The 15,109-nt window shown below is 36.4% G+C and overlaps 1 protein-coding gene across 1 annotated transcript in view; it reads left to right on the plus strand.

The window, feature by feature from the left end:
* The window catches only part of si:dkey-92f12.2 (SUN domain-containing protein 2), a 29,378-nt gene extending 17,952 nt beyond the window's left edge, over positions 1-11,426 (plus strand). Inside the window, exons 9-18 of the mRNA XM_036565206.1 lie at positions 191-304; positions 507-560; positions 2,838-2,881; positions 2,986-3,136; positions 3,630-3,851; positions 5,246-5,330; positions 6,194-6,309; positions 7,961-8,128; positions 9,344-9,433; positions 11,112-11,426. Of these exons, the coding sequence (XP_036421099.1) occupies positions 191-304; positions 507-560; positions 2,838-2,881; positions 2,986-3,136; positions 3,630-3,851; positions 5,246-5,330; positions 6,194-6,309; positions 7,961-8,128; positions 9,344-9,433; positions 11,112-11,228 (1,161 nt within the window). The 3' untranslated portion in view covers positions 11,229-11,426. The remainder of the gene's footprint in view (positions 1-190; positions 305-506; positions 561-2,837; positions 2,882-2,985; positions 3,137-3,629; positions 3,852-5,245; positions 5,331-6,193; positions 6,310-7,960; positions 8,129-9,343; positions 9,434-11,111) is intronic.
* Positions 11,427-15,109: the final 3,683 nt, after the last annotated feature.

The raw sequence follows: 15,109 nt of genomic DNA on the forward strand, positions 1-15,109 counted from the left end.
ATATACTTGGCAGTGGCGTGGCAGTGGTTCTGTGATCAGAAACTGACCTAGATGCTTCAACAGATGGCCTACGGTCTCTTAACTGTACACCAGCAAGGTTGGGGCTTCTAATAAAGTGGACAAATTTTATGTAAAATACTTTGATATGTCTTTGAGCTAATAATTCAGCTGTTTTTGGTGCCCCCTGCAGGACAAGTTAGCCCATGCCAGTCTGTTGGCTCTAAGGAATGAAATATATGCTGATCTGCACGAACGTGAAGCCAAGTGGACTGAGAGCAGAGCCAGAGAAATGGAGGACGTGCTGGTGAGGGGGTGGGGGGGAAGGTACAGGGAGACACAGAGAGACATTGATGGTCCAGTGCTGGGGTGCTGGTGTCTGATGTCATGTACATAGTTAAAAATATATGGTTAAATATGTAGTCAAAAATAATGCTGTTTATATACGGTATGTGTATGTTTGAATGTGAGCGGTCATCTTTTGTTCTGTCTTTCCATCTCGCCATCAGAGAGTGATCAACCTGCTTAAACAAGACGGACAAAAGCAGAAGCTCACACACGAGGTGAGAAAACGGAAAAAACACAGCTCACTGAGCGCAGGTTCACACTTTACAGTGTTGGTGATGAAAAGAATCCTCCTTTTCGGTCTAGTTAGCACGCTAGCTAACTTGCAAACTGAGCTGGCTAACTGAGAGTGTAGTGCGGCACACTGACACTGAACTGTAGCATAAAGTCTAATAGCAGGCGTGCGTGGTGACAGTGGGGTGAATGTGGCTGTGGTTAGCCAAGCAGCTAACAAAGCAGTTAGTAAGCTGGCTAACTCACCTAGCATAAACAGTAAAACATAAAAGTGAAAATAATTGTAATGCATAACTATATACACATCAAACCTAGTGCTACACACTAATCTGTAGCAAAGAAAGTAGATATCTGACATGGTTGGTGGCAGAGGGGTGAATTTTGTGCATATATGGTTAGCCAAGGGGCTAACGTTGCGGTTAGCAAGCTGGCTAACTCATCTAAGCCGCCTCCTGACTCACTGTGTGTCATGCAGTCTCTCCTTCATGGGTTAATTTGCTTTGGTATCCCAGGTGGTTGTTAAGATGTTACTAGGTGGGTCCTATTGTATCCCAGGTGGTTTCTAATGTGTTGCTAAATGGTTGCTATGGTATCTCAGGTGGTTGTTAAGGTGTTGCTAAGCATTTGATGTGGCATCCCAAGTGGTTTCTAAGATGTAGCTAGGTATTTGCTATGGTTTTTAAGGTTGTGGCTGCTACGTTGTTGCTAGGTAGTTGCTAAGCAATCCCCAGTGCATGTTAAGGGGTTGCTAGACATTTGCTATGGTTTTCCAGGTGGTTGCTAAGGTGTTGCTAAGTGGTTGCTATGCTATCACAGGTGCATGTTAAGGTGTTGCTAGGCAGTTGCTATTGTATTCTAGGTGGCTGCTACGGTGTTGCTAGGCATTTGCTATGGTATCCTAGGCGGTTGCTAAGGTGTTGCTATGCTAAATTCATTCAAGGAATACACACTCATCACCACGCATATCAAGAATATCTAGAATATAAAGACATGGAGAACCCACAGGCTCAGTACAGTATGGTTTGTTGGGCATTATCTCAGCTTTTGTTGCCAAATGTACATTGTAAAATCTGCCCACTCAGATGTGTTTTTTTTCTCTGTGTGACTTGTGTTTACATCTTCTACTTTAATGTCTTAACTTTAATAATTAAGTCTGAATGCTCAGCAAACCAGATCAAAAATGCTATAATGCAGGGGTCTTTAATTAAAATCCAGTGAGGTCCAGTTAGAGAAAATTTCCTCAGGCAAAGGTCCGGAACATCATAGCGTCTAAGTTGCATCATGATTCAGTGCCATATACTGTTTACTGAAGTAGCCTAATAGTTATATCAACATCTTATACAGTCAACAACTGAATATCAAATCAAATAAAGTCCAATTCAGTCATATTTCAACAACATTGTCAGTTTTTCTTTTTAGAGCAGCCATATAAAATAACTTCCCTCTGACTCACTTTCTTCTCTGACTGCTGTTTCTCGCCTCGTCCCTCCCCTGTGTGTGCGTCACTCACTCGAGTCTCAGTGTTCATCGTAACGCACAGATCTGATTGGCTGAGTAGCATCACTTTTGATATTTACAACGCATGTGATTGGTCTGTGAGTCTCCCGGGCTGCTAAAGCTACCATAACGGCTAGAAAAGTTACGCCGATTAAAATCGGACCACCCTGTTGAAATTAAATAATTCTCCATAGTTTATCAGTTATAGGTCCAGGTCCGCACAGGACAGAGTCTGGGTCCAGACTTGGACCGCGGTCCGCCTATTAGTGACCTCTGCTATAATGTATCATTCAAAAAAAGTAGCACAGTTTTTTGCAACTTTTAGTTTTTTGCATAAGTTGAGTTTAGCAGATGTCCTTTACATTGTGTGAAAATTTCATGATCAATTGGCCAATAGAAATGCTCCAAAATTGCAAGGAATAGAATATCTGTACATTAATTTACATTAAAGGTTAGGACTGTTTTTGCCCTCTTCTGTAAAGCTGGCTTTTTGGAGATATTTTGTTTTTCTTGGAACAGCGATGATTTTCTGGTTTTGTCTAGACCTCAAACCCCCCTTCGTCTTCTCGGTAATATTTATGGAACATACTTCTGAAAGTCAGAAAAGCCGTCTGTGACATCTTGCTGCTTCCTGTTTACAGTGCCATGGCAACATCACACTGAACAGGAAGTGCACTGATAAAGGTGGGACAGGCCTGGTGGCGAATATAATTGATGTGTGTGTGTGTGTGTGTGTGTGTGTGTGTGTGTGTGTGTGTGTGTAGAAGCTGCAGACGGATCTGAAGGACCTGAGAGTTCAACTGACGACGTAAGCGTGTCTTCTGTTTTTTCTTCAGTCGTTTATATAAACTCTTTTAAGCCACACACTCTGAGTAAGTGTGGGTGTTTTATATTGTCTCTGTCTCCCCCTAGTGTTCACTCAGAGCATGACAGCGGGATTAAAGAGCACCTGACTGAAATCGATCATCGGATTTCTGAACTGAGATCCGATATGTCCCTCCTCCGGTCATCTTCCGAACTCCTCACTCACAGGCTGGACGCCCAGGAATCTCAGAATGCCAAAGTAGAGCCTACAAACACACACACACACACACACACGTTTGTCTTGCTATACATATGAGGACGTCCATAGGTTTCTATTGATTTTTGTGTTACTGTAGCTAAATAATACTACACCTAAACCTAAACCTAACCCTAACTTTAACCTCAATATGCAAAAAGAAGTTTTGCTGCTCTTTTAGTTTTCAAATAAAAAAAGTAATTGTGGTGAAAACAACATATGCTCAAGTGAGGACCAGGAAAATGTCCTCACTTGAGCAAAAATTTCATATAGTCCTATCATAGTGAGGACACAGGGTCCTCACAAGTATACCAGTACAAGAACACACACACACACACACATTCTTAGGGTCATTATGGATGGAAATTTAATGAGATTTTAATGCCTCTAGAAACTAGGGATGTTCATAGCTATTAAAAATATACACGTCTGAATTTACCTTAGTATATATTTACCTAATAAGGCGTGTATAATACTCATCTCTTTTCTGCTGTAGTTGAAGGCCGAGCTCTCTGATTGGCTGCTGCAGCAGCTGTCTGGGTCAGTTAGCTCTAAGCAGGATGTAGTGATGCATCCTGACCTGCAGAGGGCGCTGGAGGCCCTGGAAAAGAAGATAATGGACAGACTCAGACAAGAAAGGGAGAAGGAGAAGAGGGACGTGTGGAGAACCGTGGGAGAGACCCTGCATGAAGAAGGAGCTGGAGCGGTCACCGTAAAGGTGAGTGTGTTTCTATGTGTGTATTTAGCTGTTTGTGGGGACTGACGTCCTGGGGATGATGATAAACTTGGACATCTGGCTCGTCTGCCTGAGGAAAAATGCGTTTTTGTTCACCAAAAATTCTGCTGTCTTCTGTTTGCTGAAGTACTAATGTTATTCATTTGAGGTATTGATTTGTCTGAATATTTTTTCCTGTCAGTTTCGTTTATTTAAACTAATCTGTACAAACTACTCTGCGTCTGATTTATAAAACTGTCGTAACTTGCAGAGATTTGAGTGATGAATCAGCTTCGGTGCGTGAAATCAAGCGCCAGCCTACCACCATCTCATTTACATATCGTTAACATTTAGCACGCCTTTACTCATGCAGATGTTTCAGTGGGAAGATAATATAACGACTGCACTCGTGAGCCATTGGCTGTGCTCGTAGGCGGAGTTTGAGTTCTAGCAGTGAGTGCAGCAGTGAGAGCTCCCCCTACTGACCAAACTTTATAAGTGATAATATTACAACCACTGTGAAATAAACTAAACATATTGTTTTATTTAAGATGATAGAATGATGTGATTGTACAGTGTAAAATATAAGCTAGAATTTAAATGCTAAAAATAATAGTTAATATCATTAGCTAGAATTAGCATTGTGGAAATAATATCTGGTATCATTAGCGAGAATAAAGCATGGTAGAAATTGTATTTAGTTTAATTAGCTAGATTTTTTACAGTAGAAATAATAGTTAATTTCATTAGTTAGAATTAGCATGGTAGAAATCTTAATTAGCTATAATTCGCATGGTAAAAATTAAGAAGTTAATACCATTTGCTAGAATTAGTGCCAGCCTACCAGCACCTCATTTACGTATCGTTTACATTTAGCCTGCCCTAATTCATGCAGATGTTTCAGTAGGAAGCCAATATAACAATGACACTCGTGAGCCATTGGCTGTGCTTGTAGGTGGAGTTTGGGGCCAAGCAGTGAGTGCACTGCTCCCCCTACTGACCAAACTTTATAGCGTTAAAATTACGACCACTGTGAAATAAACTCAACGTCTTGTTTTTTTAAGACACTAGAGGTGTTTTGTATTGTTTATTTTGTGGGCGGAGTCAGTAGTATAAAACAAAAGCACAGTGTAGTTTGTTGTTAAATGGAACATGGAGTAGTTGCAGCATTTGTTTACACCAATGTTAAATAAGTACCTCCACTTTTCTACTGGATTGCCTTTATTAGTATTATAGTTATTTTGTATTTTTGATTTTTGATTTTTGATGAATAATAAAACTCTAGGTGATGTTAATAATAAGTACATTTGAAGTGGGAATATGCATATTAATAACAAAAGCAGATACTGGTTTTCCCTTATTGTAACGGGATGTTTTTATGCTGATTTATGTTACAGGATGTGGAACAGATCGTCCACAGAGCGCTGAGTCTCCAGAGGGCTGATGGGGTTGGAATGGCTGATTATGCGCTGGAGTCTTCAGGTAGAGCATTAAAGATGTACAACACTGTGGCAGATTAAAGCAATTCCCCAGCATTTTTCACACTTTACAGTGTTGGTGATGAAAAGAATCCTCCTTTTCGGTCTAGTTAGCATGCTAGCTAACTTGCAAACTGAGCTGGCTAACTGAGAGCGTAGTGCGGCACACTGACACTGAACTGTAGCATAAAGTGTAGATATCAGGCGTGGGTGGTGACAGTGAGGTGAATTTTGATCAGCTGTGTTTAGCCAAGCAGCTAACATAGCAGTTAGTAAGCTGGCTAACTCACCTACAGTAAACAGTGAAATACCAAAATAATTGAAAATAATTATAATACATAACTAAATACATGCTAAAGCTCAGAGCTACACATTAATCTTTATTTAAAAAGTAGATACCTGGCATGGTTGTTGGCAGTGAGGTGTATTTTGTGCATATACAGTTAGCCTAGTGGCTAACATTGCAGTTAGCAAGCAGGCTAACTCGTCTAAGCCGCCCCCGACTGCGTGTCATTCAGTCTCTCCTTCATGGGTTAATTTATAGCAACTGAGGAAAAAATGTTAAAAGGTTCAAAAATGCTATAATTAGCATTTTCTCAATTTTGCATGTTCTGTGTTACTTCATGAAGGGCCATAATTCAGAGGTAGATAGCCTGAGTCAATAGCACCATGTTGTTATGGTATCCTAGGCGGTTGCTAAGGTATTGCTAAGTGGTTGTTATGATATCTCAGGTGGTTGCTAGCTAGGCATTTGCTTGGATATCCCTAAGCACCCTAATCTCTCTCTCATACTCTGTTGTATGAACAGGATATAAGTAAGTGTGTGTGTGTGTGTGTGTGTGTGCGTGTTTGTGTGTGTTTGTTTAGGTGCTAGTGTGATAAACACCCGTTGCTCGGAGACGTACCACACCAGGACCGCGTGCCTCAGTCTGTTTGGAATCCCCCTGTGGTATCACTCTGAAAGCCCTCGCACTGTCATACAGGTAAACACAGTGATGTATTACTGCATTTATACTGACTCAAGTGACACTGGAACAAAATCGGTAACACTTTCTACGAATGTCACATTGGTAAGCATTTATAAACACATTCATAACATGTTATAATGCATTCATAAGGCATTATAAACATGGCTATAAATATTTATAAAAATGCATTACACTTTGTAGCCATGCTTATTATGCATTATGAATTGTTAACATAATACATTATAAGTACTGATCATAACAAATTATAACAGCTCATAAGTTGTATTTGTCCGCTCTAAGTAAAGTGAAGCGTACTGTACTAAAGCCTCCTCCAGTGTTCAGAGTGAGGCTTCAAGTTGAAGTATTTACTGAAACACTTCAACGTACCAAATAAAGCACATTACAGGCTTCAAATGTCAGTTTAAACTAGTGCTGCCATCAGTGTTTTACCCAATGTGGGAAGGTCAATGTACACCACAATAGTTAATATCATTGCTTAGAATAAGCATGGTAAAAATAATAGCTAGCTTAATTAGCTATAATTTGTACAGTAGAAATAATAGCTGGTCTCATTAGCTAGAATTAGCATGGTAGAAGTAATAGTTAATTTCATTAGCTAGAGTTAACAATGTAGAAATAATAGTCAACATCATTCGCTAGAATTAGCATGGTAGGAATTATAGCTGGTTTCATGAGCCAGAATTAGCACAGTAGAAATAATAGCTGCTATAAATAGCTGGAATTAGCATGGTAGTAAATAAGAGTTCACACCATTAGTTTGAATTAGCATGGTAGAAATGATAGAAATGATGATACTTTTATCTAGAATTAGCATGGTAGACATAATATAATAATCCAGAATTAGCATCATATGAATAAGGGCTAGTGTAATTTACAGTTAAATTAAAAGCTACAATTAAAGACCTTGGTTTAAAACTGGATGGTAGCTTTTCATTGGAGTCCCATATCAGTAATATCTCTAGTATCTCTAGCATTATTATAACAGAAACCTATCCAAAATAAGACACATTCTGTCCCTACAATATGCTGAGAAAATTGTTTATGCTTACATAATTACTAAATTATTAGCAGGTTACACTGTTAAGACTCTCATTGACTACAAGCCTTTGCTTGTGAGATCTGGCTCGTCTTACTGACCAGTGGAATTGTTAAGGGCCATCCAGACCGCTTCACTCAGCGGAGGAAGACTTACCATAAACTCCCAGGATCACTTGTAGCTCAGTCAGTGGAAGTAGCTCCTAAACTCTGGAATAGCATATACCTAGTAGTATTGTGGCTCATGTTTTCCTGTTTGTAATTGTGTTATAAAACACCTTTTAACTGAGATAAGTTCTCCATAAATTAATTAAATAAACATAAATAAAGACTTATGGTAAAAATATTAGCTATTAGCTCGATCAGCTACAGGACATATAGGATCTAGTTTTTTACACTCTTTTCACTGAACTTGTGAGGACATATAAATATACACGACGTATAAATATACAAGAGACGTTCATGGACCTACAATTCCAACCATAAACACACACCGTCCTCCCAGATGGACACCCACTCAATCTATCACGCCACAGACACACAGCCGTGTTAACAGTCAGAAGCTGCTTCTGCTGTTTGATGTCTGTGGTTTGTGTTTGTGTGATTCCAGCCTGAACTGTATCCTGGTAAGTGCTGGGCCTTCCGTGGTTCTGAGGGCTTCCTGGTGATCTCTCTGTCCTACCCGGTCCAAATTACCCACGTCACCCTGGAGCACGTGCCGCGGGTCCTCTCGCCCACTGGAAACATCAGCAGCGCTCCAAAAGACTTCACTGTTTACGTGAGTCGACATTTTCCTTCCTACTGACCCATAACTTGGTGTCAAAATGGATATAAGTCAGCTGTTTTCCTTCTCAGAAACTTGTTATACCCAACATTTTTACAAAAAGACATACAGCATTTTGGAATGACGCTATTGATATACACTGACTGGCCACTTCATTAAGTCCACCACCTTGTTTCTACACTCACTGTCCATTTTATTAGCTCCACTGACCATATAGGAACACTTTGTAGTTCTGCAATTACAGATTGTAGTCCATCTGTTTCTCTGCATACTTTGTCACCCTGTTCTTCAGTGGTCAGGACCCTCACAGAGCAGGTACTATTTGGGTGGTGGATCATTCTCAGCACTGCAGTAACACTGACGTGGTGGTGGTGTGTTAGTGCTGGTCTGAGTGGATCAGACACAGCAGTGCTGCTGGAGTTTTTAAACACCTCAGTGTCGCTGCTGGACTGAGACCACTGATGAAGGACTAGAGGACGACCAACACAAACTGTGCAGCAGCAGATGAGCTGTCGTCTCTGACTTTACATCTACAAGGTGGACTGACAAGGTAGGAGTGTCTAATAGAGTGGACAGTGAGTGGACACAGTGTTTAAAAACTCCAGCAGCACTGCTGTGTCTGATCCACTCGTAGCAGCACGACACACACTAACACACCACCACCACATCAGTGGTGTGCAGTGCTAAGAATGATCCACCACCCAAATAGTACCTGCTCTGTGAGGGTCCTGTGGGGGTCCAGACCATTACAGAAAGTCAGGTAGGTGTACTTGGGTAGGGGGCAGTCACTATTTTTATACATATATATATATATATATATATATATATATATATATATATATATAGCGTATATATATAAGGATAAGCGGTTTAGACGATATATATATATATGTATATATATATATATATATATATATAATATATATATATATATATATATATATATATATATATTACACATCATTTTAAATCATATATTAAGTTATAATATACTATACTTGTCTGTGCAATATGTACAATCATATTAGAACATTTATCACACATTTATCTGCGACAAAGTTACTTTTATATTATTGAAAAATTACACATTTTTAACAGTGTATATGGAACATTATATATTATATGGATTTAAGGAATAAATCAATAAATTTGCTTGTCACTTTTTAAATTTGGCTCAGATCACTTTATAACGTGTGCCTCTTCCTCCAGGGAATGACCGACGAAAACGCGGAGGGAAAACTACTCGGAACATTCACTTATGAAGAAGATGGAGAACCCATCCAGACCTTCAGACTTCCGGTCTGTTCAATCAAGTTTTGAAAGTTTTGAAAAAAAAACAACAACCTTAAACAGTGTTGGGTTTGAATATTATGAGCTATGTACCAAAAATAATTGGTTTATTCAACATTCAAGTATTTTGAGAACAAGAAGAAATGGTTAACTGATAAATATTACACTGTAATATCTACCTATGATAATTTTGTGACAAGTTATCTGCCTCAAGATTTGATCATACATTTTGAAATATGAGGCGCTCTGGATGTTAATTATGTTAGAATTTTATTCTGGATATGATTATTATAGCTTCATTTATGTTCATTTTATTAGAACTTCATTCTGAATATTAATTTTATTAGAATGTTTTTTGTGGATATTAGTTTTATTAGAACTTTATTCTGGATATAAATTTTATTATTACTTCACTCTAAGAATTTATGTTATTACTTGGACATTAATTTTATTAGAACTTCATTCTAAAAACTAATTTTATTAGATATTATCTGGATATTAATTTTATTAGAACTTCTTTGTGAAAGTTATTTTTATTTTTACAGAACTTTATTCTGGATATTAATTTCATACTAATTTTATTATTTATTATTTATTTATTAGAATTTAATCATGGGTATTCATTTTATTACCGTAACTCTACATACCAGTTTTTATTAAAACTTTATTCTAGATATTAATTTTAAACTTTTTAGACATTCACTATATTAGATCTTCATTCTGAATATTAATTTTATTAGAAATTATTTGTGGATGCCATTTTTATTAGAACTTTATACGGATATTAACTTTATTAGAACTACTTTGTGGATATTAATTCTATTAGAACTTTGTTCTGGGTAATAATTGTATTAGAACTTCATTCTAAAAATGTATTTTATTAGAACTTATTTGGATATATATATAATTAGAACTTCATTATAAAAATGTATTTCAATAGAACGTATCTGGATATTAATTTTGTTAGAACTTATGTGTGGATACCAGTTTTATTAGAACTTTATTCTGTATATTAAGTTTATAAGAACTTTATTTTTTTATTAGAATTTAATCATGGATATTCATTTTATTAGTATAATCCTACATATTAATTTTTATTAACACTTCATTCTAGATATTAACTTTAATAGAACTTTCTAGACATTCTCTTTATTAGATCCTCATTCTGAATATTAATCTTATTAGAATCTAGAATTCTAGAAATGAATTTTAGTAGAACTTCTTTGTGAATATTAATTGTATTGGAAATTTATTCTAAAAATTATTTTTATTAGAACTTCATTCTAAAAATGAATTTTATTAGAACTTTTTGGATATTCTATTAGAATTTTTATTCTGGAATATTGATTTTATAGATCTTTAATCTGGCAATTCATTTTGTTAGAATTTTGTTCTGGATATTGATTTTATTAGATCTTCATTCTGGCTGTTAATTTTATTACAACTAAATTAAAGATATTCATAATATCTATTATAAATTATAGATATTAATTTTATTAGAACTTCATTCAGCTTTCTCAGTCATTTCAGAATCAGTCATTGCTTAATTTTATCAGCTTCTTGGTTATTAGAGGCTGTGAAGTGTCACAGGATGAGTTTCTTTTATAAGTACAGACTCAGTTCATACACAGTGTATCTGTTGCAGTGTAACAGTGATGTATGACAGTGGGGCCTGTTGTGTGTCCAGGACTCTCCGAGTGAGGTGTATCTGCTGGTGGAGCTGCGGATCCTCAGTAACTGGGGTCACCCGGAGTACACCTGCGTCTACCGCTTCAGAGTGCACGGACAGCCCTGGACCACCTGAGAGACCGACAGAAGGGAGAACAGAGAGAAATTTCAATAAAAAGGACAAATGTTTTTAGCGTGCGTGGAGTTTGAATTCGGGTCACTGAAGCTCTCGATATTTCGTTATTTCTCTTCTGAAACTCTAAAATGCTGGATTGGGACGAGCACATCATATCTGACCCGTTTCAATAAACAACCAGAATGCAAAAAACACAAACAGCAACATGAAGCCTGTAGGATATGAATGTGCAAAAAAATGTTGACATATTAATCGATCCTGAAACGTATTCCAGAATTTGCACTATTTGCTACAAAATCCAAATAAAAGTACCTCGTATTTATTTATTATTCCGTATTTTGTTTCTATCAGTGCGACGCATCTTTTAAAAGAATAGCTCAACCAGAAATGCTAACATAGGCTAAATATGATGGCTAACAGCCACTGATTAGCAAGATTAGCATATTCTTATGCTATAACTTTAAATAACTTTTTTTACAATTTCAATTTGTTATAAGTTGTTTCAAGCTGTTTCTTTAAAGGTTCAATTGTCCTGATAGAGAGAGGTACCTTATAGCTAAAGATGCTAACAAAATTAGCATTAGCTTTTGGGTTGAAGATGTATTAAATGGGTTTAAATTTTATATACTTACGCAAGATAAGTTAAAATATTTTTGAAAGGAATGTTCTGCCCACTGCTGATCATATTTAATGCCTGGATACACCGAGCCAATCAAATTCTTCTACGGTAAAAAATATGAAAAATATGATAATGAATGTCTGTTGGCATGTTGTTAGGAAATATTCATCTAGAAGTTACTTTCCAATTTCACGACAAGCAACATGGAATGCAGCTAACCTTAAAATGTAATTTACTGCTGTTTATCATTATTTAATAACCACTCGTTCCTAATTAGGTTTTTGAATCGAACCTTTACCACTTTGTAAGGTGGTCACATCTGCTTGGTGTATCTAGACATCAAGATTGTTGTATTATTTTTTAAATGATCAATTTAATGTTATATATTGTGTCATATTATAGTTTAAGGTTGATTTTTGAAGAATGTTTAAGAAAAGTAAGTTTGACAAAATGTAAATGTGCAGATTATTTTGCAGTTGCACTTATTAAAGCAATTTATTTAACTCAATGCACAGAAATTTAAGCATAAAACAAAACATTTGCACATTCATGGCCCATTTTTTTACATTTTTAAATAAAAATAAAAAAAATTAAAATTAAATAGAAAATTTAAAAGGTAAGAGATTACATTAATAGTTTTACAGCAAACACACTTTTTACTGCACAATTACTGTTTGCTTGTTGAATTTAGCATACTGGGAAAAAAATCAGATGATCAAAAATGAGGCCTGTACAAAAGTTATGGCACATTTAATACTTTCTATTTTATCCAGTATGTCCTATTTAAGTGTGTTAAAATCAACAGAACATGCCGTTAGACCAGGGGAGCTCAAACTTTTGCATATGACTATAACATATACATAGCACAGAGGTCATCTGTCCATTTCTGAAATGTAGAAAGCTGTTAAAATGACTAGGGCTAGCACTGTCCACACTCTGTATTAATACTCACATTCTGACACTGATTGTAAATTATTTCAGTTTAATGTAAATCTGCTTTTTTCTTTTTTTTGCAAAGTTGATTCAGTATCTAGCATGTTAATCATTTCGCTTATTAAAATTAGGTCTCGACCGATATCAAACATTTTGTAGCTGATACTGATTTTAAAGGGCTACAAATTCTGATAATATTTATATTTTTGATTTTGATTATTTTTTATTTTTTTTATATAGTTTTAGTTACTGACTGGTATGATTGTCACACCTCTGAAGTTCAGATGAACAGTGCTCTCACCATCGTAAATAATGTAAATATTTTAGCACTGGCAGTGGAGCTACGCCTAATTTTTTGTGGGTTTAGTTTCTGTTTTTTACTTCTTACTGGGCCTCACTCACCAATATCTTCCTAAATTTTTCCTCAAATTTGTGCTTGAGAAATGTCCTAAGAAAAAGTTTACGTCAGATTCACGTCAGATTTAAAACATCAGAATCTCAGTGAAAACTGCGTGAGTGGGTTTTAAGAACAAATTTCTTCTTAAGAATGATTGGTGAATGAGGCCTATTCTGTTCTGATTTTTCATCAGTTCTCTTCATAGAAATGTTTTTTTGTTATTCTTATGCTAAAAATTATATTTGGACACATTCACTATTTATCAGTGATATTTTTGATGATACCAATAAAACTGCGTTTTATAGAGTGTATATATATTATAGTTTTATAGATCGATATCATTGGGCAACTGATTTATCGGTCGCGCTCTAATCAAAATAGCCTGCTTATGCTATTTGAAATACCTCTTCAGAGTAAACCACGTCTTCCTTACCCAGCTCAGCCCCACGAAGATACATTAAAGTGCAAAAGTTTGGACACCCCCAGTCAAATGACACGTTTTGTTGAAAATAAGTGATCTACAGAGAACACCCTTGAATATGGCTTCTGTTTATTTGCTGAGTTTTAAAATTTTGGAAAAAATCATAAAATATAAAAGGTGCCATAACTTTTGCCCAAGCCACATCACATTTTCCCATTATGTTAAATTCACCAAATAAACAGTAGCTGTGCATTAAAGTGTGTTCTCTGTAGAGGACGTGTTCACTTATTGTCACTTATTGTCTTAGAAGTCATTTGACCAGGGGTGCACAAACTTTTGCACACAGCCATCTATTACTCGGCCTGCTGCAAAGTCCCAGCGAAGGTGTAAGGTGAAAATTGTACATCGGCTTTTGTTTATTTGTCATTCTTGATTCCTAAATAGGTCAAAACGTCCTGTTTTAAACAGCATGTTTACTGAAATCTGGTTATTTGGGTGGACATGCAGGAGGAATTTCTTGTACAGCCTGTTTTCAATGTCTTTTATTTGTATAAAATATGTTTACCTCACAGCGCTGCTTTTTAGTTTGTATTAAGCCTGATCAGTTGCATTGATGCTATATTGGATTCTGAAATGTTCGTTAGAAGTGCTGAAGGGGAAGTGGTGTTGTTGGATTGGAACAGGGCCGAGACCGTGTTGGCGTAGTGTAGACTCCTCTGCTGGGTTTGGGGGGGTTGTGACTGAGTTTTCTGACCAAGTGCTCTTCAGCTCTCTCCAACAGCGTCTTCTTGAAGTTTATTTTATCTCTCAACTTTGTATCTCCAAAAAAGTTTATGAGAGAACGAACCTTGATTTGAATGTACATCAATGTACAATAATGTCTGTTTGTCTTGGAACGTTCATGCAATGCAAAGGGCAGCTGCCGTTGTCAAATTTCAAATTAAAAGTCTGAAAAGTGGAGTCAAGGTTTTTGGTATGACATTGAAGATTTGTTTACTATACATTTCTGAATGCAACAGTATTGTCAGTGACAATATCGACCAGTTCTTCTAATAAAAAGGCCTTTTGTATGACCATCTTATGTAGGTTGGCTTATTATTGTGACTGTTTGAAGGATGTATCTACAGTCATGAATGAATATGGCAATTTTTGTTCTTTAAAAAACTTATTTCCGTAAAACATCATGGGCCAGATTGATAAAGCTCTGCAGTAACAACATGTAAACATGTAAAAGTTTTAGTTGACCTAACTGAATTTAGTTTAGATTAGCTAACCTTAGCATAGCTTAACTTAACCTAGCATCACCAAGCTTAACCAAAATATTAATTCAACTGAACTTAGTTCACCTTAGAGTAGTTTAACTTAACCTAGCTTCATTAGCTTAACCTAAATATTAGTAAACCCAACTGAACTTAGTTCACGTTAGCATAGCTTAAGTTTGCTTCTCTTAACTGGACCTAAATTTAACCTAAATATTAGTTAGCCTAACTGAACTTAGCTCACCTTAGAGT

This window comes from Colossoma macropomum, unplaced genomic scaffold, assembly GCF_904425465.1.
Source record: "Colossoma macropomum unplaced genomic scaffold, Colossoma_macropomum, whole genome shotgun sequence".
NCBI classification, from domain to species: domain Eukaryota; kingdom Metazoa; phylum Chordata; class Actinopteri; order Characiformes; family Serrasalmidae; genus Colossoma; species Colossoma macropomum.